Consider the following 26682-nt stretch of genomic DNA (forward strand, 5'->3'; position numbering starts at 1 on the left):
CATACTTTATGCACTGTGCTCTTCAGTAATCTTGATAAAATGTTGCAACTTGCAACCTTGGTTTACACAAGACCGGTTTGTTATCACTCTCCCCAACTCGCTGGCTGTGCTGATATCACTGGTGCTGCTTTGTTGTAGGAGCCAAGGACAGTACCACAGCGGCAACCCATTCTCCCTACCTTGACTGTCGACGCCGGAGAGCCTCGGGTACCTCCGACACACAATGCAGGATTCGTCAGCTTTGATTCCAGGTCTTGTTTCCTATTCTCGAAGGCTCATGAAAGATACAAGCTTTTGGCGAAAAGGTCAAGGGCACTTCCCTCCTTGCAATCCTCTTCAGTCTTGCCGTCTTCCGCCTTGTATTAAACTGCCATCTCAGAACTGCTGCTTCCTCGTGTGCTTTGCCTTGCTCAGAGTGTGCTTTCGTGCTTCACCTTTTATTCGTGTGGGGAAGTGGGATAGAAGTCGGGTGTGTGTAATGATCAGTAATTGCCTGACTATGATAGTGGGACATGTCAGGTATGTGACTCGGGTGTTAGTCCGTTTTCTTTTACAGTGAGCTGTCTGTGGGAAAGTGTTTGTGTTGTAAAAAGGGGGTGGGGGGTTTAAATTCCTAAGTATCCTAACGGGGAGGATGGGGGTAAAGGTGTTACAGGGAAGGGGATATCACGTCTCGCCATCCAGTGTCCCACTTTCACTCCCGGAAGACCCCCCCCCCCCCATCCAGGTGATTCTCCCTCACTGGTCCACCCCCAGGAACTTGATCCAAAAGCGATGGCCGTGTTCTGGCCACCTGAATGACAGATACCTGGGGACTAGCGGCTGAGACATTTTCAGGTTTCTCACAGCTCCCTCCCGATTACCATTACCTTCTTCAGTGGGAGGCTGAGGTTTGCTGTCCCTCATTTTATCTCAATTCTCAGAAACTGCAAAGGCACTAGATCAGACTTCTTGAAATAGTTGATGAGTCCCTTGGTTTGGAACAACTGAACAGTAAAATGGGCATGACAACAGGTGACCTGAGCAGGCCTGCACACAATGAATATATAGTCTACGTACTTTGCAAGCCTGATATCCCTGTCTCTTAGGAACTCTGCCACTGGTTTATGTAACTTGGTGAAAGACCAAAGGGCTGAGGGCAGCACAAAAAGAAGAGTTGAAAACGTGTATCCAGTTCCCACAGAAACTACAGAAAGCGTGAGCAAAGCATTCTTGAATTCTTGCGGTGCAGCCTCACGAGGTCAGTCTCCTGACCTCAACATGTCTTTCAAGGTGGCAATCCTTTGTATCTTTATATGCTGATAAACCACAAAGAGATTGAGTACCCTCACGTTTATGGCAGGTTGAAAATCCTTTATTCCATCTCTTGTACTAAAAATGTGTTGCTGGTGAAACCCTCTGGTGTGGGAACTCGAGGCAGTGATACACGTCATGCTCAAAGTGTGGTTCCAAGAATATCTTCATTACGATTGTATAATGGTCAAGGTTAGGCTGAGATACCTACCAAAGCACAATGACTTTTGAAGACAAAAGGGGAACAAAAATGAAAATTCAAGAGAACATAAATTGCAGATCTAAGTATGCTGTATATGCGTTTATATGCATATGTCAACACATATACATTGGAAGCACCATTAGAGAAATACGAACCAGAATTTAGGTACATTTTTCCATTTGGTAAATTGGTAGTCAAGATGTGTCCCTTCCATTGGCACTACATTGGCAGCAAATGCATCAGATGGAGAAGAAACAAGACTTAAGATTTATTGGATTGCGGAAGGTCAAACTTGGGAGAAGAGGAGGCAATCAAGAGACTCTTTTGAGACAGGTTGAAGCATGTTTGATATGCAAATTTAGAACAATTGAATATGGACTGAACAAGGACAATGAACTGGTCCATTTCCTGTACAATATTACAAACATTACATAATAAGGAAAGGCATGGACGTCCACGGGTTCCAATGGGTTGGAATCAGCAGACTGTCAGATGAGAGCACTGATCACTTTTTTTATGCCACCAATCATATCAGAAAACATGACACCACAGGCATAGGTAGTCATGAGAAGACACACAGTGAACCAACATACCTTTTTTAAATGAGAAGGGGATAGGTTTGGATATTTTATCCTATTATTCCTTTCACAACTATCAGTCACATGCTATTAAAACTTGCCATTAACAACAAGATGCAGTAACGGAAGGATGAATGTGTATAGGAATTCCACATGATGGTGTGCAATTCAGGGGTCTGTTTAGTGGCTTTCAATAACACAATACTACCATTCACAACACATAGCTCAGTATTTCTGGTCTATCAAGTCCAACACATTAATATCACCATTATGATGAATTATTACTATATTACTAGATCATTCTATCATTAGACAAGTAGTTGCACTTTACTTGAGGTCACACGCGAGTGTCCACTTCTTTGTTTCATTAAGTCACCCACCATTTCAAAAAAGGTAGCAGGCGCTCCTCTCCAGAAAGAACATGGCATGATAACCTGTTCTGAGATGAGAGTTTGCAGCACACGCTTTTTGCTCACTGTACCTTTCACAGATGTGAAATATCCATTTGCATATCAGTCTTTGTCCCGCCCACATGGGCAGTCCGGCACCAAAATGCTATGGCAATTCCTCTCTGAACAAGAGTACCAAAAGCAACTCCATACACGTGTTTCAGCCTTGTTGGGCCTCATCAGTGAGGTGAAGCTTTGTCTCTCTGAGCACAGTGAGCAGGGAGTCCACGTCTGGTTGCCCCCAGGTATCTCAGGGTGACCAACCCCAAGTTCCTTTCAAATATTTCAAAAAAGGTAGCAGGCGCTCCTCTCCAGAAAGAACATGGCATGATAACATGTTCTGAGATGAGAGTTTGCAGCACACGCTTTTTGCTCACTGTACCTTTCACAGATGGGAAATATCCATTTGCATATCAGTCTTTGTCCCGCCCACATGGGCAGTCCAGCACCGAAATGCTACGGCAATTCCTCTCTGAACAAGAGTACCAAAAGCAACCCCATACACGTGTTTCAGCCTTGTTGGGCCTCATCAGTGATGTGAAGCTTTGTCTCTCTGAGCACAGTGAGCAGGGAGTCCACGTCTGGTTGCCCCCAGGTAACTCAGGGTGACCGACCCCAAGTTCCTTTCAAATATTTCAAAAAAGGTAGCAGGCGCTCCTCTCCAGAAAGAGCATAGAGTTTGCAGCACACGCTTTTTGCTCACTCTACCTTTCACAGATAGGAAATACCCATTTGCATATCAGTCTTTGTCCCGCCCATATGGGCAGTCCAGCACCGAAATGCTATGGCAATTCCTCTCTGAACAAGAGTACCAAAAGCAACCCACCATGTTCTGATTTGATTCACACAAGGTCACGTGACAGCAGATAAATTATTGAAACACGAGCAGATAATTCAAATTCTACCTTTTAACCTTTTAATAACTTTACATTAAGGTCTGGACACAACAGGATAATATTCAATATTAAAAGAACAACAACACACATTAAATCGTAATTTAAATTTTTTCGATAAAGTGTCCACAATTCAAAGATTGCATTATTTAGTATCAGGTGAAACAATAATCGCATAAAATCCGTCACATGAACGAGCGCGCAGGAATTAGGCTTCAAAACCCTTATCTAAAACAACTAGATGCCTTTGAGCACGATGTCCTACAAACCGGAACAGTTTATGATTATTCACACCAAAAGATGGCGGCCTCCGTATTGCGAGTAGTAAGGGAGGAAGGACTTCAAACACAACAATGGCAACAAGTATAAACATGGTACATGGCACCCAGCGCGGGTTTCACATTTCTGAGGCCGACTCGCAGGGACTGAAAGCAGTAATTTGCAAGTAAGCCCTAACACCTACTATAACGGCTATCATAAGAGGGTAGCCCACGCCGCAGGAATTGATAGCTATTACTTGCTAATGTTAAACGGTACGGTCACACAGTTACAGCAAACGAACTAACACTGCACGAATTGATAGCCTTTACTTGTTAATGTTAAACGGTACGGTCACAAAGATATAGCAAATGAACTAACACGCGACATTGGTGCACAAAGGACAATCTGGCGAACGGATCGCTGTGATGATCTTTTTAAGACAGGTCATAACCTAGATACGGACCTTGGTAACTAGTACGACCTGTATTCAGGTCCAGATAACATGGGAGCATGCCAGGACCAATCAACTAACTTAGATAACACACAGAAACAAATTAGTTTTCAGGACTCACTAGAGATATTGAGAAAGAGTAATTTCATCAATAAGTCCAGATGTAAGCACGGAGTAGTAGATCTGTTAAGCATGAATGTGTGGTTTGTGTAAAGCATGCCAAATATATTACATGTGGGATTCAAACCCGGGAATCTTAAGGAATCTAAATTCAAACTCAACATGGAACCTTCACCATTTGGATTAATGGTAAGAGAAAACTACTTTTGACCACTAATGCAGTCCAGCTAATTATGGACAACACAAGTTTAATGGGAAAGGCGGGACTTGTTAAATTGCAATATTGGAGAGTATATTAAGCATGTTGATATACCCGTCTCATTGAGCTACAGTGTGATGACTCAACAATGATTTAAGGAGATAATATATACACTATTTAGTTTTTGACCATACACAAGACTATGCAGAGATTGTGACTTAAATGTGACTTCTCTTACGATTTATTCATATTAATTCACACATTTTTGTTCTTGTGTTTCTTGTTTTATCTTGCACCCCACCCATTCCTACCCAATACCCCTTCCCACTCTGTCTTTACACATCACATTATACTTGTATATGTTTGATTGTATAAACAAAGTGAACTTTTGATATGCCATGATTTGAAAAAGGCTCAGGAAAGAGCCAAAACATATGTCATCAACAAGGGCTCTCCATTGGGAGACGTATGATTTATACTCATTCTTTGTGACTCATAAAATATTCGAATTGAAATCAAACCAAACATGTGTGGCACAGTTCATGTGTGAAAACAACAAACATAGGATTAAATAAGCACCTAATAGGTATTAGGAGAAACTCTAGATCTGAATTGGGACATCTGAATAAGACTGTGTCGGGATCGGTTATGCAGAATAGTGTTGCCCTCGTGATAGAACATACAAATCCAAAACCTATTCTAAAAGGTGCTCTCCCCTCCAAGGATTCTGTGATCTACAAAGTTATAGCCAAATGATAGGGCCAACAGAATAAGTCTTAACCTAATCCTATAGTCCATAACCTCTGGGCAACCCTAAAATACGAACCTAGTTCTAAAGATTGTTGCAAACAAAAGTCCATTAACTTAAACCTCCAAGTCCATCCCTGTTTTAATCCAACAAAACAAGATTGTTGGATAGCATGAACTGCTCGTCTGATATCAGTTTGCAGCCTCCTAGTTTTCACCTTGCTTCTCCTAACCTCTACTAGGATTCCGGTTCCCCAATGCTTTCTCTTTCAGTCTGCCTTCAGTCTGCTCGCAATCACTTGTGTGCCTCTTCGTGCCCTTGGTTTCTACAGCTCTAACATAAGACTTAAACAGTCCAGTTTGGCCCTCTTATCCCTCTTGGACCAGGACTTTCTCATGATGCTCAATAGGTCCCTCCTGGACCTTGGTTTCAGGATTCACAAACAGTCTTGCTTATACACCTTAGGTTTTCAGACTGTGCCTGAAGTCTTTTACCAGACATTTTGTTTCTGGCTTCACACCAGGTCTTCAGGATTCTCAACATCAGTCCTCTATCATAGTCCTTGGGATTCCAGAATTCACAGCTGACCTCTACTTAATGGGTCTGGGGGTCATTAGAATTACCATGGACCTCTTTTGTAGGCCTTGAATTTTCAGGCTTCGCAGCAGGTCTCTATCATTGGTCTTGGGATTTCAGGTTTCACAGCTGGCCTTCCTCATAGGCCTTGGGTCCCAGGATTAATATAAATGCCATTTCCTCCCACTCAGGGATTTTTCATGCAGCGGATAATCTCTGCCCCTCCTACCACATACCTCAGTCCTTCCCTTGTGTTGCTGGTAGAAATGTATGGCTCTGGCCTTCTAATTTTCTAAACGATTTTGGAGGGGGTGCTCTGTCATTCTGGTCAAACTTCCTCCTCCAGGGCTCAGCAGCTCTCCACTCCTCCAGCCTTGCTCAGACTTTCTCCAAGCAACAATCCTTTCAGCCTCCTTCTCTCCAGCCGACTCCCCTTGCAGAAAGGGGGCTTCACTAGGTACGTGTGCTTTCTCTGTGTTCAAGACACCTAGTAAATTGACCCAGCCCCTTTGATATCCATGGGGCTCTGCTGTAAAGTCGTTACTGATTGGTTTTTCCCAGGTTTCTTTGTTTTCCATGTTGTGATTGATTATACCTGTTAGTGATCTAATTGCTGCTTTAGGAATTCTCTCTTGGTGTTGCCCAGTGGCTGCCTTTATTTAATTAATTCTACCTCCCCCTCATCTTATTATCAGCCCCCCTGTGAGGATTGGGTACCTGTCTAAGGGGTCTGATTACCTATGATGAGGGTTTGCGAATGATGAAAGGTTTAGTGCGGTGGTTGTGCGATCTTGGAATTCTGTATGATGCGGTACACAAGCCCACCCAGTTCCGTATTGCTCCAGACTCTTAAATCCCTGGCATCATTTCAGTGCCGTGGATGCGTTCTGCATGCAGGATTCAGTTTCCGCGCTATGGCTCCAGTAAGTATTTTGGCATTTTCTCTTGAAGTCTGGAAAAAACACGAGTCCACAATTCCGACTGTAACTTATTCATGTGCGCCAGATGTATTTGGGAAGTGCTGCGTGGTCATGGGCTTGTGGAAGCCCTTCATTTCCTTCTAGAGGGGGTTTCTGGTTATGTTCCAAGTTACTTCTTTTTGCTTTCTCACAGGGCTTGGACATATCCCTGGGTTTTCAATCACCACGAGATGTCCTATGGGAATTCTGGGACCTATAGGCCTCTCCCAGTATCATAGGAGTCTCTGAGGTGTTCCTGGTTGGGTGGAGTTGATGTGGGGCAGCAGGACTGCAGGATCCCTCCTCATTGTCCTTCAGGGAAGCATATTGGGGAGCAGCATTCTTAGGGGCCTGCTACCCCATAAGTTGGAATGGGGAATTCAGCGAATTCCTTAGACTGGGTTTTGATCTGCTTTTTTCACTCTCATCTTTCGAAGCAATCCCTGAATCTCCCGGGAGAACAATTAATGATTCTTCTTTGTAAAAAGACTATCCTTTTTGGAAACCTCAGATGAGGAATGGTGGCAAACGCTAGCTTGGAACCCTGCAAGGTCTGTAGCACCCAGGCGCCATGACGAACAAGATAGCAGTTTGAGTTTATAAGCGCCCCTTGACTGGTCCTTCCTGAGGTGTTGGAGGAAAGCCACCTTCTCTGGCAAAATCAGGATCTGTTTCACTGGGACCTCTGGGTGAACAAGGAATGCCTGGGTCTTTAGGGAGCAGTTTTGTACCCTGCATCGGCCATCCTGGGAGAGACCTGTGGTGACATTGTTTTTCACAAATGAACGGTACCCTTTGTCCTCTGCACCTGTGGTATCCGCCAGACCACCAAATGTAGAACTGATCTTAAGCAAGATACGGTTGTGTCTCTCTCCTGCACAATAGCATTATCGTCCCCCAAAAAACACCAGGCCAATAGACAACAACCCCTAATGCCCTCTGGATCCAGGTAATGACCTGTAGCATTGTCCTCCTCTGCCAAATTTCGAATTTTCACCAAGGGACCTGAACTATCTAGTAGCCTAGCCGGACATGAGTGCCAAGCCCTATTAAACCCATTGGAAACATTGTACCCACTTAACAAACTAACAATTTTAGAGTACATTTCAGACATGGTAGCCACCCTTCCAGGGAGAGAGGGCATAGGCACTTTGTTCATTTGAATCCTGGCAGCCGCATCCATTTGGCAGTGCAGAAAACCCCCTACATAAACAACCACCCACTGCCTAAGCGGGACACACCTCCCTGTATTTGGAGAGAGTCAATCTGGGCAAAAGCTAGTTTTTTTTTTTTAACCAACTTTATTTTCATTTTTAACTTAAGACAATGGTTGAGCTTTCATTACAACATGTGTTAAGAACATTGTTATCAACATGAACCTTTTATTCAACCCCCTTGAATCTTCTTGTAGAGTCTAGTATTGGCTTCATACTTTTCCCCACCCCTCCCCCCTTCTCCCCCCTCACCCGCACCTCCTTTTCCTTTTATTAATTGAACCAATCAAAACCATGGTTGTAACCAGAACAATTCCAAGAGGCAACCGCTCGCCATATCTTCTGCTGCTTTTATCTGATATGGATGTTTCTAAGAGCCCGGGGTTTAAAGTATTGATTCTCCCGCTCCCCCACATAGTCCTGGAGTGGGTCCCATATGGCCAAGAATTTCAGATATGACCCTGATTTTGTGGCGCAGATGTTTTCCATTGCCATAACTCCCCACACTTTCACCCACCACCATGGAGTTGTAGGGCCCTCCACTGTCTTCCATCGTTGGGCCACTGTCGTCCTTGCTGCAGCCAGAAGGTGGGTTATGAGGGCCGCTCTGTTTCCTGAGGCTGCATAGTTCCCTTCTGCCACTGCCCCCAGCAGAATGACTTTCGGGGACCATGGTAGGTCTGCGCCCGTTATGTCCCTGATCAGGCTCAGTATTTCTTTCCAGAATATTTTTATCCTTGGGCACGACCACCACATATGGAACATGTCTCCTCTTTCTCCACACTGCCGCCAGCATTCTGGGGGGTACAAGGGGATCATTCTGTGTATTCTACTTGGGGGTAAGTACCAGCGGTAACATAGTTTGTATGCCGATTCTTTAATTGCCGTGGATTTGGATAATTTCTGCGCCCCCCTCCAGATTTGACTCCATTCTTCCTGCGTAATCTCCTCTCCTATATCCCGTTCCCAATCTTTCATGTACTGGAGGGAGTCGTCTGTTTGCGCCTTATCCAGTAGCTTGTATAGTCTAGTGATCCCTTTTTCATGTGTCCGCTCCCGTATTGTTAGTTCTAGGCCTACCTGGGGTCGTAACCCTGCTCTTTTTACCTCTGGGTGTGAGATCCAGTGACGCAATTGAATATATTTGAATCTGTGGTTTTCGACGAGGCCGAATCTATGTTTACATCCTTCGAAGGTGAGTGGGGCGTCGTCCTGATACATATCTTGTAGGGACAATGTGTCTGCTTTGTTCCAGCCTTCCCAGAATCTTTTGTGAAGGCCAGGTGAGAAATCTGGATTATGCGTGATAGAGGATAGTGGGCCCAGACCTAGTTTCACCCCCCTGCTACGGATAGCCTTATCCCAGTTGTGTAGGGTCGTTTTAGTGGCTGCTAATAGGATACCTCCCGTGTCTCTTGCTTTTGTTTTTAGGAATGGTAGTTTACTCAAAGGGATATCCGTTGCAGTCTGTTCTATTTTGCCCCCCACCTGGAAGAGGGTCTTTAGCCGCCCATTTCAATGCTGGTGCTAATTGAGCTGCTAACGCGTATCTCCCCATATCCGGGACTCCCAGCCCCCCAAGTAGTGTGGGCCGCATCAGGATCCTTTTTTGGATCCTCGGCTTCTTATTTCCCCAGATGAATTTAAACACCGCCTTTTGGAGTTCTAGGATCTGTTTTGGGGGGATGTCCACTGGGGTTGAGCTTACTACATACAGTACTTTGGGTAGCAAGGTCATTTTTATCGCCGCTATTCTACCAAACCAGGACAATTCCTGGGCATCCCATCTCTGCAGGTCTTCCTGCAGGCGCTTCCATAGAGGTGTAATGTTTGCCTTGAGCAGATTCTTGACGGTTCTAGTGATATGGATTCCTAGGTATTCGAGGGACTGTTTTTCCCATTTCAGGGGATAATGTTCCTTGAGGAGAGCTATGTCTTCACTACCTTCGGTTATATTCAACGCTTTGGATTTTGAATAGTTTATTGTGAACCCTGATGTCTTTTCGAACTTCTGCAGTTCTCTGATTATTCTGGGTAATGTGTGTCTTGAGTCTGCCATATAAAGCATGATATCATCTGCGTAGAGGGCTATCTTGTTTTGAATCTCCCCGGTGCGCACCCCTCTGATTCCCGGGTCTTCCCTAATTCTGCAGGCAAATGGTTCCATTGCCATGGCAAATATGAGCGGGGATAGAGAGCACCCCTGCCGAGTACCCCTCCGGATATTGATTCTTTCTGAGGTGTAGCCATTCACCATTATTTGCGTAGATGGATGCTGGTAATTTGCCAGAACCATCTTGGTGAATATCGGTCCACAGCCAAAACCCTCCACTATCAGTTTTAGGTACCTCCAGTCTATGCTGTCGAATGCTCGTGTGGCATCTAATGCGGCGATCGAGAATTGTAGGCCCCCCTGACCCCCCAGTCTATTATGTCAATTACGCGCCGGATATTATCCTGAGTATGTCTCCCCCTTACGAAACCTGCCTGGTCTGCGTGTATTATCTCGGGCAGTACTGCTGCCAATAGATTCGCCAGTATTTTCGCATGCAGTTTTGCATCTGTGTTGAGGAGAGCTATGGGGCGGTAACTGGTGCATTCTACTGGGTCTTTCCCAGGTTTTAGGGGTAATATCATGGTCGAGTGTCCCATATCCTTTGAAACTGCTCCCCTATCCCTGATTAGATTGAAGAGGCGAGTGAGGGGGGTTGCCAATTGTGTCTGGAATATTTTGTAAAACCCATTCCCTAGTCCGTCGGGGCCTGGTGCCTTTCCCCTGGGTAGTGCTGCTATCGCATCCCACACTTCCTGCATTGTGATGGGGTCCCCCAATTTTTCTTTTTGTTGTTCCGATATCTGTGGCAATTTTATGGCTGACAAAAATGACTCTTGTTCTGCTGCATTCAGGTTCTATCGATATCAGGATCTTTGGAGTTTAGCTTTCTTGCTTCCTACGGCCTGAGATGTTCAACACAACAAATAAAAAGTTCCTCTCTGATTTCATTTGAGGTGGTGTTTCTTCACCCCTGGGTCCCCCTCTTCCGGCCACAGACCCCTCTCAACATAGCCTCCCTCCCTTTGGGTTAACTCTGGCTTATAGTCAAAATATCTTCTTATTGCATTCACTTGTTGTTTGGGTGATGGCGTCTCACCTCTGGATCTCCCTCTTCTGGGCTCAGACCCTTTTCCAACGTTTGCCTCCCTTCGTCGGGCTCACTCTGGCTTTTGCAAAGATATCTTCTCCTTGGCTTTTGCAAATCTTAATGTCTTTTTAAACAGTTCTTCGTGGACATCCCTCTTCTGGGTTCACTTTTGTCAACACACTGTTTCTTGGGACTTTAGACTTTGCCCCTCTTTATTGGCATCCCTTCGTCGGGTTCACTCTTGCCACTTCACAATTCCTCTTGCTTTCTCTTGCTATGGGATTCACTTCCCTTGTGTTTCTCAATGGTTTCTCGGTCAAAGACTTTCGACTGTAGAGGTATTTTGGGAGACCCCTGTATGACAACTTTGACCTTTCTTGACGGCTCTCCTACGGCGTTCTGGTATCAGTAGTTTCATTGAACACAGGATCAAACAGAGTCTCTCGAGTTAGCATCCACATGGTGCCGCTCCTCTCTGCAGCTGGTCTTCCCTTAACAATTTGCAGTTCTTTGAACTTTTCTCAATGTGCCACTTGGCGACTTTCATTCAACAAAGTTCGGTTTTTTATCAGTTCTCCTCTCTACTCACCGGCTCTGATGAACCGCTTGGCTTTCCTTGCAACGGGAGTTAAGGCGGTAGCACAGTAGCAGACGTCTCCCTCGGTCCTGCTCATCAGCGTAGGCATGCTCTGTGTGCCATTGACATCTGCTGCAACACACTTGAGTTATTGTTAGCGGTCTTACGATTCCTTCGATGGAGGGCTCACTGGCCTGGCTCAGAAAGGGCAAGGTCGCGCTTCTCCTTGTTACCCTCTCGGTTCACGTCGTCTTTCTCCTCCTCTTGAACTGCCGTGCTGAGTTAGCTCTCTCGCCTGTGGTCGGCCTTGCTCGCATTGTGCTCCTGTGCTCCATCTTTTATCCCTGTGGGGAAGAGAAGGGGCAGTCAGGTGTGTGTGTGATTCTGGGTAATTGCCTGACTCTGCCTGACCCTTGAGTTGGGACATGTCAGGTAAACAGTTTTAGCATTTGTCCGTTGTCTGTCACAATGTAAGAAAGTGTTTGGGTTGGAAATCGAGGGCGGTAGAGTTCCCGAGTATCCTACGGTGTAGGATGGAGAAAAGGTGTTATACAGGATTATAGCCCTCGTACTAGGGGTTTGGGTAAATTCAGAAGAGTGAGATTAGTAGGGGTTGTGGAATGAACGAAAATGACCAGAGTTTGTATCGTCATCTGAACAGGGGGATTTGTGGGACTGGTGGGGTGTTGTCTGAACAGGTAGTGCGGGAAATATTAATCAGAAGGACAGGGAGGAGAATGACTGGGAGTATTTGGTTGGGACATAGGAAAACAGGATTCTGGGAGAGGTAGTTTCTGAGTGCAACAGGGTTTGGGTTCCTAATTGGTTTACCAGAGGTGTAGGGGTGATTGGATATTATTAAGGGAGCTTCTTTTGGTTGAAGGGAGGTAGAAGTCGAATAACCAAGGAAAACCTCTGGACCTTCATCTCCCTCGCCGCCTTCCTCTGTATAATACCCTATCTCCCTGTTGGCATTCCCCTGATTTAAGAAGACCGGCTACTCCAGAAATGCCTGGGCTAATCCTTAAAGTATTATTTGGGGATATGGGTCAGGTTTCCTTGAATAGACCTTACATCCTGCCATTACTGGCAACCATATCAGAGCTCAGCTTGATCTCTTCTTCGGACATTAAGCCGGTGGACTTTATACATAGATTTAGGTATGATTACATACGACTTGTCATTCCTTCTCCTTCTCCTTTGGTGAGGTCATTGCTCTTAAAGGAGGCGGAACAACTTCAGATACGCTGCTTTGATATATATAAACATAGATCCCTTGCGCCACCTACCCAATTAACATCACAGAAGTCGGTCCCACAGGATGTGGGGTATCGAGAACAACATTTTGTGAACGAGAGTTCTAAGGCGAATTCTGATTTTAATAAACAGAAATGGAGGTGGTTGGCTTTGCCCTTGAGGGAGTCCATCGATACGCTTAAACAATTGGGTAAGCCCCTCTAGCTCCTGCAACATCCTTAAATGTGTGAGCTGGAACTCGAGAGGCTGCCTCAATCTTTTGCATAATGAAAAACACATGTGTAGTTTGGCCCAATTTGCCTTATCCTTATACAGGAGACTTGGTCCAGAGTACATTTATGTTGGGAAGGCTTTACTGTCATTTCTGCTTGTGCACATGGTACAAATAGGGGACACCCAAAGGGGGGCCTGATTATAGCTGCCAAACAAGCTATTTGTTTTACCAAAACGGGGGAATGGTGTTGTGCCCATCATTTGCATGTGGTCTCCTTCAAGTTGGGGGTGAATAACGACTGCTTTTCCGTCCTTGTTATTAATGTGTATTGGAACCCCAGCAAATTAACTGATCTTCAACTTGAGAATGAATTGACTAAATTAGGATCTATAATGGAATTATGGTTTGAAACTAACCCGGGAGGGAAGCTTATAATGGCTGGGGATATGAATGCCAATTGTCACTGTGATAGTCTATCTGGTGATGTTGCTCTTGCCAATGCAGGCTCTCATGCTAGATTGGGGGGTAACAGCAATTTACGGGGAAGAATGTGGATCCATTTTGCTGAATCACGGGGACTGGACCTTCTACATAATGATCATTATACTTGGAAGGCTAGAGGTTCGGAATCAATTATTGATTATGTTTTTCTTTCAGTTGGTCTTTCAAGAGCCGTAAGTAAGTTTGAAGTTACGGACTCTGAAACTAGTGATCATTGTTTCCTTACCTTCGAAATGGCTGTTAGCTATCAAAGTCCAATAGTGAACATGTACAAACACGGTGTGAGGGCTGACTCTAAAGGGAATAGAATTAAGTGGTGCCCTAGACAGAATGTGAAATTTACTGCCACGATGGTCAGAGACTTTCATACTATGTCCAAGCACCAACGAGAAGAATGTTATTTGGCTTCAAATTTGTCCAACTATATTAAATCTGCCATAGACAACCTAACTGTACATTCGCACATGAACTCGAACTTAAATAACTGTCACAGACACCACACGGATACAGCAGTTAATGACCGTAAGAACCAATTTAGGAAAGAACTTAGACAGTTTAAAAAAAAGCTGGTTTATCTCACTCAGATGCACTGACCGAGAGAAACAAAATTAAACACAGCTATAAAAATTGGCTTATCCATCATAGAGGTAGCCGGTCACAACGTGATGGGGAAGAAATGTTGAAAGCTCTGCGAGGGTATAGCTGTACGCACTTTTGGTACTTAATTAATTATCTGGAAAAATCCCAGAAAGATGTTATGCTGAATGTAATTGACGAGGACTCTTGGCTGGGTCATTTTTCTAGGCTTTATATTGGCAACTATGGTTCTGACAGTCTTAAGATCTCAGATGGTCCAAAATGGTCACTGAAAGGTACTGTGAAAGATATAACATTTCTCATTAATAAATCCCAAAATTCGGGTGCTACGGGCCCTAATAATCTTTCCAATAAGTTGTTGAAACTTGATCCAGTCATTTGGGCAAATATCTTGTTTGTACTTTATGGAAACATCCTATTATATAAGAGTATCCCACAATCTTGGAAAGTTTCAATTGTAATACCTGTCTTTAAGAAAGGTTCTCGACTGTGTCCAACAAGTTATAGGCCAATCGCGATTGCGGATCCGGAGTCTAAAATATTCTGTTCCCTGGTTTTATTAGAACTGCAAGATTGGATCACTGAAAAATCTATCCTAGATCCTAAACAAATAGGTTTCAAAAAAATATTGGAACCAATTGTGACGGACTAATATTAAAATCCTTAATAGCTGAGTCTATGAAACAGGGCAAAAGACCCCTTTTTGTGGCCTCGATTGGCTTGAGCTCTGCTTTTGATTTGGTGGATAGGAAACTGTTGTGGCAGAAGCTAAAAGATCGTGAAATTCCAGTTCACATACTTGATCTCCTTATTGCACTATACACAGATACAAGATTAAAGGTACGTTTAAACTCCGATGGCTTACTATCTAAGGAATTTATTATTTCCAACGGCCTTCAGCAGGGGTGTATACTGGCTCCTACGGTTTTTAACCTATACGTGTGTGGTGCTAATTATGCCCGAAGTAGCAAAGGTTTGCTGTGCCCTAAACTTAATGATGTCTGTATGTCATGGTTGGCCTATGCAGACGATTTCCTCTTGATGGACAATACTAAAATTGGTCTACAAGACTATTAAAAGAATTTGAAATATTTATAAATAACCTATGACTCAAAATCAATCCAACAAAGACGGTAATCGTCCGCTTCGGCAGTCCTAACAAAAGAGAGAATGCCTTTTTATGGCACAGTGGGGACAAGACAATTAAAGCCCAATCTACACTTAAGTATTTGGGCTTTTACTTTTCTGGGACCGATTCCACCATCCTGATAAAGAGCCAGCTGAAATAAATATCAGAAATCGCTATTAGACAAATGCGTGCCATTGATAATAAGTTTGGGAAATTCTCCATGTTCCCTTTAAGGGCATTTTACATCAAAAAAATTATACCTCGTTTAATGTATGGCATGGAACTAGTTTCAAACGGGCTGCATGAGTACTTGAGGTATATTGAAGGTAAAATCTGGAGGACCGTGCTGTTTTTCTTGCCCAAATGCATTCCTTTGGAACTAATAAAATATGAAGTAGGTTTGCAATCATTATCAATTTATTCAACATGGAAAAGACTCGGTCTATGGAAAAAATGTAAAACCACTTTGGATGACACTCTATACCCTTGTGCCTATCTTGAATTGACTAATCCTTTTGTACATACCCTCCAAGTGGAGAGCATGGTTTGTTTAGCGGAGCTAGGTATGTCAGTCACTACAATGTGTAAGAAAGCGGAAAAAATTAAATTAGCCTTATGGGCTTTGGCTGGCAGAAAACTAAACTTAAATTCTTGAATTAAAACTATACAAATCTGCTTGCTCCACTTGGAAATGGCTACCAGGTATGGAAGGTTATTTGACTCGATATCCGAGTAAACGTCTACGTGATGATTTCATGCGTTTTCACTTTAATGTTATGCAAACTAACCAAATCAGAGGTATTAGAAACTGTAACACAGACCAATGGCCCAGGTGCAGATTTTGTAAAAAAGAAGGGGTTGTGGAAACTTTGCAACCACATTTTGTTGGTTTGATCTGGACTTAAGGCACAAAGGTTAATTTATTTTGCCCAATTTGTAAAGACTACCCAGGATGTGAACAGAGAGTTCATATGGTATAGAATGCTTCATGATAATTGTCCTAGGTTAAAAATTCGTGTCATAACCTTCTTGAGAAATGTATGTGATATGAGTTAAAGAAGGTAAAGAGTATCTTTCTCTCACATGTTTTAACTGAATGGGATTCTAATTTTAAATCTCACAAATAGGATTTTAAGGTCAATCTTATAAATGTAAAAGTTATTGTGGTAAATTTTACTTGAAAACGTTCTATTTTTTAATTGTGTAGGACTGTACTTTCTTATTGTTTTATTTGTTAGAAATGTTTTTTCTCTTGTCATATTTTTGTCTATTGCTAAAGAAGATTCATAATTGCTTAATTCTGTATGGTTTATTGAAAAAGTTTTATATATCTTACGATTTTGTAAAGGTTTATAATAAACCAAAACATATTTAAAAAAGATTTTTTTAAAAAATTATTAACGAAGAAAAGTCTCTCATTCTCCTGGTATCCAGGACTTGCTTTCCACTGGGTTCCTCAAGGCTGTGGTAATCTCCTGTTTCACTGGGATGTCTCCCCTTACTTTCTCCATTGACCCATAACGTTGCTGGTTCGCTGTCCGTGCGAGTCAGAAGTGATCCCCTTGGTGTGGTCTACAAGGAAGTCTCTCCCCTCCTCCCCTTGAAAATACTTGCTCTCCAGTTCTGGTGAAATCTGGGGGTGGGGTTTCACTTTCAGCACTTTGCAGAGTCTGGGGTGTTGGCGAGGGAAGCTTGGTAGGGTGGGGCTGGCCGACTTCTCTTCCTTTTCCCCTCTTTAGTTCCATGGCTTCAACTGTCTTTGTCTGCTAGTTCAAGCTGTCAAGCTATGCAATGAAACGGTTTACAAATTCCAAGTTTCTCCTCTCCTCGAGTCTCTTATCCTCAAGCCACCTTAAGACAGTGTCGCAATTCTCCACTCCTATGCTGTCACATTCTTCACTCTTTTCACCTGCAGCTGTCTCTCGCGCAGAGCTCCGGCCTTCTCTCTCCACTTTTTCCCCACTTAGAACACGGCTATCTCTTGCTTCAGTTGTTCAACACTTCCTTCTTCATCCCTTTGGACACAACTATCAATGCTTGAGAGATTCTCTCTATCGCTCTCTCTCGCTCTCTCTCTCATTCTCTCTTTCTCTTTCTCTCTCTCTCTCTCTCTCTCTCTCTCTCTCTCTCTGTTTCTATCTCTCACACGCTTTTTCCCCTTTGGCTACAATCAATTGTCTCCTTTTACCAACTCTTTCTGTCCCTCATCATCATCTTCCCTTTGGTCACATGTGTCTCCAATTGTTAGATCCTCCTCTCTATCGCGTTCTTCACCCTTTTGGTCACACCTTTTCTCATTGGGTACAATTGTCTTGTCTTAATGACTCTTTCCATCACCACCTTCACCCTTGGGGCACAACTGTCTCCCCTTGTCAGATACCCCTCTCTATCACCTTTCTCACCCTTTTGGTTGCACCTTTTCTCCACTCTCCAAACTACTGCCAGTATCACCTGCTTCACCTCTTCGGCCAGGCCTGTCACCACTTTCCTGTTCTCTTTTCTTCACCCCTTTAGGAACGTACTTTCCTTACTTTCTAGTTCTGTTTTACCATCGCATGCTTCATCCCTTTTGGCACCTTCCACTCCCTGGACACCTTCCATCTCTTTGGCCAGCACACCCTGAATTCTTACCAGCATTCCTAGTTATTTTGGCTCTCTAGGCTGACCTTCTGGGCCCTCTCCTCCAGCTCCCAAGCTCTGTATGGCCAAACCCTCTGGACCTCCATTCAAGCCTCCTGGCCTGTGCTTCCCATCCAGGGTCTCCTGTCCCTCCTACAGCCTTTTCCAAAGCTGCTCCGGTCTTCTTCTTCCTGTGGTCTCTAGCTCCTTCTCCCTTTGCTTCCAACCTCAGAGCCTCCCAGCCTTGTTCTGTAAAAATATATTTAGGTGTGTCAGCTGGTATGGGCATTGGCTGTGGGGTTCCACCCTCTTGCCCCCCAGAAAGTGTACAGCTCTCCTGTGGGACTTGGAACTGGCCCGTCCTTCCCCTCTGGAAGTCCTCCCTCTGTTTGCCACACCTCGATCCTGCATTAGTAAGGGTGCCTCTTCATGCAGCTTGTGCAAGTGTGGACAAATAGGCCCTTCCTATGTGGATGGTTTCGGTCATGGAGCTGGCTAGTCTCTCCACTTGGGTGGTTGTCTCTTGGGTTGTCACACCCAAAGCCTGCCCTCTGAATCGACTGTCTGATCCCATCTGTTCCTAACTGTTCCATAGTGGAGGCTTTGCATACTTGATGGCTCGTTGACAGAGTCTCGCTTTTCCTAATTCAGGCTCCCGGCTTTCTCTCTTTGTATGCCATTCCTGTACGGAACTGCTGGACCCCCATCATTTGGTTCTCTTGAAGTGCCAGTAACGAGCCACATTTCTCGTATCTCACATTGCCTTTGCTTCCCGGGTGTAGGGTCTGGACCCCTTAAACGGATCTTGGGCCTAGTTGATGCCATGTGACTGGTGTCTGCCCAAAGACAAACCAAAGGAGGGTGACCAGGGGAACCTTCCCCATACCGCCGCTGGGCCCATCACTCCCTAGTTTTGGGAAACATTCAGTCAACTCACTGCAAGCCCCCAGAGTGAGGCAGGGGACTTTGTCACGAGCAGTCCACTCAAATGGGTTAGTTATCCACTCGGCCTCTAGCATGTATGGAAGATAGCTCAACGAGTTGGTCGCTTGCCACAGACCTCTGTGTTCAGTCTGCTGGACACAGGGCTACCTTACCTCTCCTCACCCTTTCAATGCTGATATATTGAATATGATTATATTGAATGGTAGTAAAAGTATTGTAGGATGATTGGAAGCAAAAGAACTATAACATTATGGAAACCTATACGGGGGAAGCAGTTTAGACTACAGTATTATTGGCAACCAACAGGTCTGCTCCTGGTTGAACCTGTGAAATCATGACTCCTAAAGTCTATTCCTGGATATGTCTGCGGAAAATCTGAATGGTGTGACCAAAATGGAAATAGACAGTGTGGTAACTTTCCAGTTACTGACATCAGATTTGCCAGTCTCTAGTTTGGGGGAGTACACTACATGGACAGCAAATGTAGAGGAAAAGAAACAGAAAACATCCTTCTTGGAATTAGTAACTCGCCCATTAGATCCCATATGTGTAAGCTTCATAAAAGTAGAGCTTGTGTTCATTACCACAGGGTGTAGGATGACCATGTGTTCGTTCTGTAACACCTAACACAAATATGAGGTCACTCCCCTGCCCCAGCTCATGTCACATCCAGTTAACCACAATGTTTCAAGTTTCTTTGTTTAGTATCGGGATTAACTAAGAAGGTGAATAATGCTGTTTGAATGTCCTCTTTGCTATCGTCTGTTGTTTCCAAAGTCGGCCATTGTATGTACAGCTGAGATCACTTGGTGCGCTAGTCGTAGCTTAGTCATATGCTGTGCAGTTTGAAAGCGGCGTCATGCCCTCCGCCCTTTTGCACATTTGTAAATGGTTTTGAAAATAGTTTCCAAGGCACTCACTTGTTCCAAGTATGCATGAGGCTGTAACTATGCTGTAATAAAATAATATTTAGTTTTCTTTCATTTTAGGTTTAGCAGGCTGGGAGAAGAGGCTAATCATTTCGGACAGAGCCCATATTGGTGAGATGAGTTTATTTTTTAAATTGTTTACTGTGCATTTATATTTTGCAATCTCGGTTTGAACATTTCCATATCCATAGGGGAGCATTTTGGTTGTTAGGCTATTTCTTTGTTGTAAACCCATTTGTAAGACCAAAAGTCCTATATTGCAACCCAGAACCACTGCATTTATTTTAGATTCCCGCCAGTGTCTTTCCTTTTTTTTTATATTCACCTATCAAGGTGCACTTCTCGCGTGTTGGTCTCCTTGAGGTAGTGGTATCCAGGTCCGCTTTTGGGGTCCAGAACGGAAGCTGAGTGGGCTATGTACATGTGAAGAGTGCTCCAAACCAGCCTGGCAGATTCTGGCCTTGAAGCTTAGCTGTAACCAGCTCCCTGCAACACGGTTTGAAGCCACCCTCGATTTCTTTGTTGCAGAGACAAGGGCAAGCATTGTGAATGGGTGACAATGGTGGTCATCAGGTAGGATGCAGAGGAGCCAGGCATTCAGCAAGGCCTTCTCCACAGGTCTGCAATAGGAATCGTGCCGACAAGTGAGCAGCCAGGGAAAACTGTGAAACTCAGAATACTGGGGTAAGTAGAAAAAGCAGAGTTCTGGAATGAACAGAACAACTGACAGCAGAACTGGAAGGGCGAAAGGCTTGGAAGGAGTTTGAGCTTCTTTTATAAGTTATAACCCACACAACACTGATTTGAGGCTGTGCTTCGTTTGTTTTTATGAGTTGCTAGGAAGGTGTAGAGGACACGCTCCATTGCAGATGCGCCCAAGTCAGCCAACACACATTCAGGGTCAGAATAACTAGGTGGTGGTCATGCCACAGGCTTTGTTAAGCAGCATGTCACTGCCTGAAGCGTGATTCCTGTGGCATGTGATTTTATTTTATTGTGTCATACGCCCACGCTGCCATCACAGCAACAGTCTACACCCAGAAGGAAGGACAGTTCGCAAAGGGAGCCTTTTTGTTGTGCAGCGGAAAGCTGTGGGTCGCAGCCAATGCTGATTGTAGCACTGATTCTCGACAGGGATGTAAATACTGGTGAGTGCCACGGGGCTCTTAGCGAGATTATACAGGAAAAAGGTTCTACCATGTTACCCTCCCATGTGCACCCTGTCCAAGAAGGGACCCTACTGCTGGGCGAGTGAACCAACCGAGAGCTGTGAGGCACTGACACTGACAGGGCGTGATACCTGCAGTTGTAAGGCAACATCAAAGACAAGTCTGCAAGGAAATCAGAGTGTGGCGTCTGCACTTCATCTGCATCACAAACCTATGTTACTCAGTTTCTCATCCGTGCCCACTTTACTTAGAAGTGCCTCTGCACCTAGTCCTTAACATTGAGAGCCATCTGTACTCTTCTGATGCTCAAGCCTGTGTCACATTTGGAGTGGAAAGTCTGCAGAGTAACCCTGCATTGACAGACAGCAATCCAGTGACTCCTCTGTAGTCCTCCCTTGTGACAGAATACTTCAGTTAACTCCATGCACCTACTAACATTGACATTCCCAGTCTCAATGAAACCTGACATCACTATAGCCAATCATCCAGAAGATGACACTACATGAAGGATCCCAACCATAAGGTAGCATCTCAATAGTTTCCTGCTTTTGACCAAAACTCTGCTTCTTGACCTAAGATTTTTAGTTTTAGCTTAATTTTGTCATTTGATGCCCTGCGAACTGGACCATGTCACAGATGGCCTCTGAAATCCACAGACAAGAATAAAAGATTCAAGCTTTTGTATCAATTTAAAGAAAACATGGTTTGAGAAGGCTGGGACTGTTGAAACTATAGGGTCCTAATGGCTCTCTCAAGCTCTCTGCAGGCTCCCTCCACCCTTGCCCAGCCTTCCTGAATCACTAGAATTTCCCAGATGTTTTCTAAGGAAAGGTAACAGGTACTCTAAGGGCCTCATTACACGATAGGCGGTAAGGGTTTACCGGTACCGGTATTTTACCGGTACCGGTAAACCCTTACCACCTTACTACGAGGTCCCTTTGTGGGTTGGAGAATTTAACGCCTGCTTTTTGCAGGCGTTAAAAACCAACCCGCAAAGGGACCAGGGAGCTAATTACGGTACCGCAATTTGCGGTGCCGTAATTAGCACCTTCCCCATTCCCATTATGCCCTATGGGGCAAAAATGGGAATGGGGAAGGGCAATGGGGGAAGGGGGAATTACCGCCCCACCAACCTTGGAATAGGGCGGTAATTCCCCTTTCCACCAAGGCGGTGCTGGTATTTTACCGGCATGGACCAAGGTGCTAATAGCACCTTGGTCCACCGCCGTCCTTTTAATGAGGCCCTAAGTCTTCTTTAGTCTGGGAGAGAAACTTAATGCCTGTGGCCTTTTCTATCTGTCTCCTTCTGGGATGTTTCTAAGGGATACATCTGGCCTGGTTTTACAGTGTCACCAGGGTTTCTCCTCCAGTCTTCCCCTTCACATATTCGGTCTCTCCCTTTTCGCCTCTATTTCTGCCTCTGCATCTATCTCCGCTCCCCTTTCTCTGGAATCTTCCCACTCCCCACTCCTTATTTTCTCTAGTGCCACTGCCCCCTTTTTCTCTACCTACCCGTGCACCTTTTTACAATTTCTTCTCACTCTCTAGTCTCCAAACTCTCCTTCTCTCCTCTCCGCTCCCTCTCGTTACCCTGAAGCCCTCATATACACCAATAAGTCCTGATGTTATCACACTCTCTCACCTATCTTTTCCAATTTACCTATGACTTCCTTCTTTTCCATTCTCCCTCTCTTAATCTAAATTGACCAGCGGGACCAGGTGGCCGATAGAGAGCCATACCATGAATGTCATAGGGAGAAATGACTGTGGCGATAGTGTATTCGAAAGAGGGAGAACCTGCGGCAAATAGGAGAGTAGGAAAAGGTAGGAAGTTTGGAAGATACAGTCCTACACCACCTCTCCTACAAGTTGGGTGGGGAGAGTGGGTGAAGTTATAGGCAGGGTCACAAAGGGCAGCAAGGGTTTCAGAGTCTAAGGGAGAAATCCAGTTTTAGTGTAATGCAGTATATACAGTAAACTCACTTTGGCTTTACCTAAGAAGTCTGAGTTAGCCCATAACTCTGGTTGTGACAGCGAGGTCTAAGGGCTAGAGACTGAACCATCAGTGACCTATAGACATTGGTTTACTCCTGCTAAAACTGTAGACTGATGGACAGATCGACCAATAGTAATAGATAAGCAAATCACAGCTAATGGATCCCCGTATTTCATTTGTTGGATAAGTAACTGTCCTCTACCCCAGATGCTAGAGAAACTATGAATTCTTTTTGCCTTAACTATGGACTCCCGATGTTGCTTGAGCTTTACATCTTTTGTGAAGGCAAGTATGTCATCCATGGCTCTTTTTGAAACAACTGGGGATATACCCAGGTCAGCAGTGTCGCTGAGAATGCACATCCATGTTTTCTCGTTTGCTCTTTTAAGGGGTCAGGCGTCGGAGGATTGAACATTCCTTCCTGGCTGTAAGAGGTGACATGGTACAATCGTGAATGCCATTTTTTGGTGATGGAGGGCTTGGTGCACTGTATAGAGTGGGTAACACTGGATTAAAGGGTTGATAGCCATCAGATCCCAACGATGGAACATTGGATTCATTCTCTATGTTCAGATGACCTAGTATTTGAGACATGAGTTCCTGATAGTTACTTTTACCAGTCTTTCTCTTTGGCTCACCTTCTTATTCTTCAAGTTAGACAATGAATCAGTTATTCACTTCCTTTGTTTCAATAAACAACCTCTATTTCAGCACTGTTGAGGCTGTGAAATTTAATTCCACAGTTCTTCACTTCCATTTTGTATACACAATCTTTCCTTCAGATGCATTTGGTATGAGGGCTTCAGTCACCAGAATGAAACCATTCTTCACTTTCTTGGTTGGGCCTACATATTCTAATTTCGTTCTGGCAGTTCGAGTTAACACTCTGCAGCATCTGGATTCCCTTTCTGGCTCACGTCTTCAAAGGCACACATGACCTCCCTTGCCTTCGAGTCTCAGCTGCAGCTGTCTTGCTTCTTCTCCCCTTAAGTGTTCTGCATCGAAACTTATCACTGGAACATGCTCTTCTCTGGAGTCTCATCGCCACTTCTTCCTTCATCCCCTTTGCTCACTCTTTGGGAGCGTCTACTGCAGTGATGGACCAGAAGGAGGATTCAGACTACATTGGGTCATAGTTAAAGATGTTTATTTAAATTAAAAAAAAAACGCCTAACTGGCCTTATCGATATGAGGGAGGTTCCCTACATAGCAAAACTAAAGCTTTGCACGTCAAGTCCAAAATAAAGTCTTCTATCTGAATCCTAACAAACTAACTGGCCCTACCACTTAAGAAAACACCTAAATAAAAGGAAAAAAGGAGGCTTGCATAATAGCCTTGGGCTGGGATTCAGCCTGGCCCAACTTGTAAGTGACTTGCTCTCAGTCTCCAAGTTCCTTTAGAACCATAATGGTATAGTCTTCACAATCTTCATATCGAGTCTTTTGGGTAAAATTATAATTATCTTCTGTATGGGTTTCACACTCCCCTTGATAAAGAAAACTGTTTCTTATGTTACTCTTCTCAGGTTTTATTTCAAATGTCCAAATCCATCCAGGATTACTCAAAAAAGACACTTCTGTAAACCCACCCCGACCCCCACCGCTCTTCATGGCACTGGGGCTCCCCAAAGTCCTTTGGGTCTTTGGTAGGTGACTTGTTTCTTAATCACAATATTTAACTTGGTCAGTCCGCCCGTTGGTGTATTGCAGGTGTCTGTGGCCTCACGCACTTTGCGAACCGTGCTGCAGAACATTCACCTTTCTTTCACTCTGTTCCCGTTAGGACGTATCTCTGTCCGTCCTTAGTAGCCTTGTTGGCTTTCCAGACTTTATATAATTCACACGTATCTCTGTCGCACCATTCTTCGTAGTGCATGTGCCTGTTAGCTTATCTTACATTCTCAGGCTTTTGGTGGCTATCCCAGCCTAGATATACAGTGTTTGTAACTCTTTCACGCTGTTTTAGCGGGACCGTTGCCCTTTCCATTTTTTGTTTCTCGTATCTGTGTCAGTTTCGGTACTCCTGGAAACCAACTATCCTAGGCATTACTGGCCTCGACAAGTCGGTAGCATCTGTTTCCCCGTCGGTACTTCTCGGAGGAAAAGGCGCTTGCCGGGTGGAGTGCAGGAACCCGGGCTTCTTTCGTGTCTCTGGTCCTCGGTTGCTGGGGCGCCAGGCACATCACTGCACCTTCAGTGGCTGCGCCACCAGAGAAAACGGTTGTCTTCCCGCTGTATCTCTTGCTTTTAGAGGAGCCTCTTGCTCGGTCAAAGCCATTTCAAAGCTCAATTCAGCCTCCAGCTAGTGGGTCTCACTTCGTTCATGCCAACGCTGACTACGCGGTCTGACATGGTTCTGCCCCTCCAGGAAGTCGATGCTACAGAGGACCGCCTCTGCATAGCAGTTTCTCTCCTCCCTCCATGAGTCTCTCCTTCATTCACAGTCCGCTCTTTCCTTATACGTGTCATTGGAAGAAAAGGAATTGTGTCAGTCTTCCTTGATGATGGCATTCAGGCACATTCTGCATTACCTGATGCCAAAGTCTTTCCAACATCCATATAGGCTGAAAAGGTGGTTTTGATTTGTCGCCAAGAGGGGAGTCACTCCCAATGAGGTCCCACTTGCCCAGACCACTAGGGAGGGTCTTGCTTAGCTGGCTCACCGCCCTAGCCTCAAAGGGGGTGGATTCCCACTGCAGAGAAGGATGAATTGTCCAGATTAGTCACATGGGGCATGGCTCTAGCCCACTCCTTCTTGTCTGTCATTTTGCTTGCCATCTCTGTACTCCCTAGATGTGGTCCTCTCTCCTCCAAACTACTGCATTGTCCTTCATTCAGTCTCGGACATGGGAGACCCTTCCACTTCGCTTAGCTCCATAAAAGTCTACCAACATCTGCCTTATCCGCAGACAGTTCAGCAGCACCAGGCTTCCTCCCTACTTCACCCCCTCCTTCAGACAAGCACCTTCATTCTCGCTCTCTTCTCCTTTTAATTCTTCTGTGATACCTCAGATCTAGTCATGTGGGGGTAAAATCTGCCTTTGTAGTTGCTTCATAAGCTCACAGGACCGTTTGTTGCAGAATATTTAGGGTTGTTGGGTAATAGCATGCTTTGGAACAGGAAATGTGATATTCATTGTGAAATCCAGGTCCAAAAGAACAGTGAGGTTCACAGGGGACCGTACATCTGGATGTTGCCCAGAGGTTTTGGGACCAGAACTGCAAATGAGAACTGAAAATTAATGTTCAGTTATAGAGTATGACATGTCTAGTGCTTGATGAACTTACGATAGGTTAGTAGCACGGGTTGAATTTAGTCTGAGTATTTTCTTTCCAAGTTTGAGCAGGAAAAGAATGTGTGCTCAGCGTAGTTGTTTCAGGTGAACTCTAACTAGCAGTTTGGTTATAAGTAATGGGCTCAGATCTGTGTAGAAACATAGCGGGACAAGAGTAGATCCCTGCGGTATTGCAGAGGTTGTGGTTGCCATGAACTCTGTGGGAAACTGATTATTCGAATTCTGTTAAACCAGAATGAGGCTACCTATGATTGTGCCCATTGCTATTGCTCTATTTGATGGAGTCATAATTAAAGGGTTCTGTGCTTGACATTGTCAGAAGCCACTGGTTGTCCTAGCAGTCCCAGGACATGGTTGCATTGGGAAA

The 26682-nt window shown here is 44.6% G+C and overlaps 1 protein-coding gene across 1 annotated transcript in view; it reads left to right on the forward strand.

The window, feature by feature from the left end:
• The window catches only part of ADSS2 (adenylosuccinate synthase 2), an 888588-nt gene that overhangs the window by 426240 nt on the left and 435666 nt on the right, over positions 1 to 26682 (forward strand). Inside the window, exon 4 of the mRNA XM_069607967.1 lies at positions 19915 to 19965. Within this exon, the coding sequence (XP_069464068.1) occupies positions 19915 to 19965 (51 nt within the window). The remainder of the gene's footprint in view (positions 1 to 19914; positions 19966 to 26682) is intronic.

This window comes from Ambystoma mexicanum, chromosome 4q (assembly GCF_040938575.1).
Source record: "Ambystoma mexicanum isolate Mex_15411 chromosome 4q, UKY_AmexF1_1, whole genome shotgun sequence".
NCBI classification, from domain to species: domain Eukaryota; kingdom Metazoa; phylum Chordata; class Amphibia; order Caudata; family Ambystomatidae; genus Ambystoma; species Ambystoma mexicanum.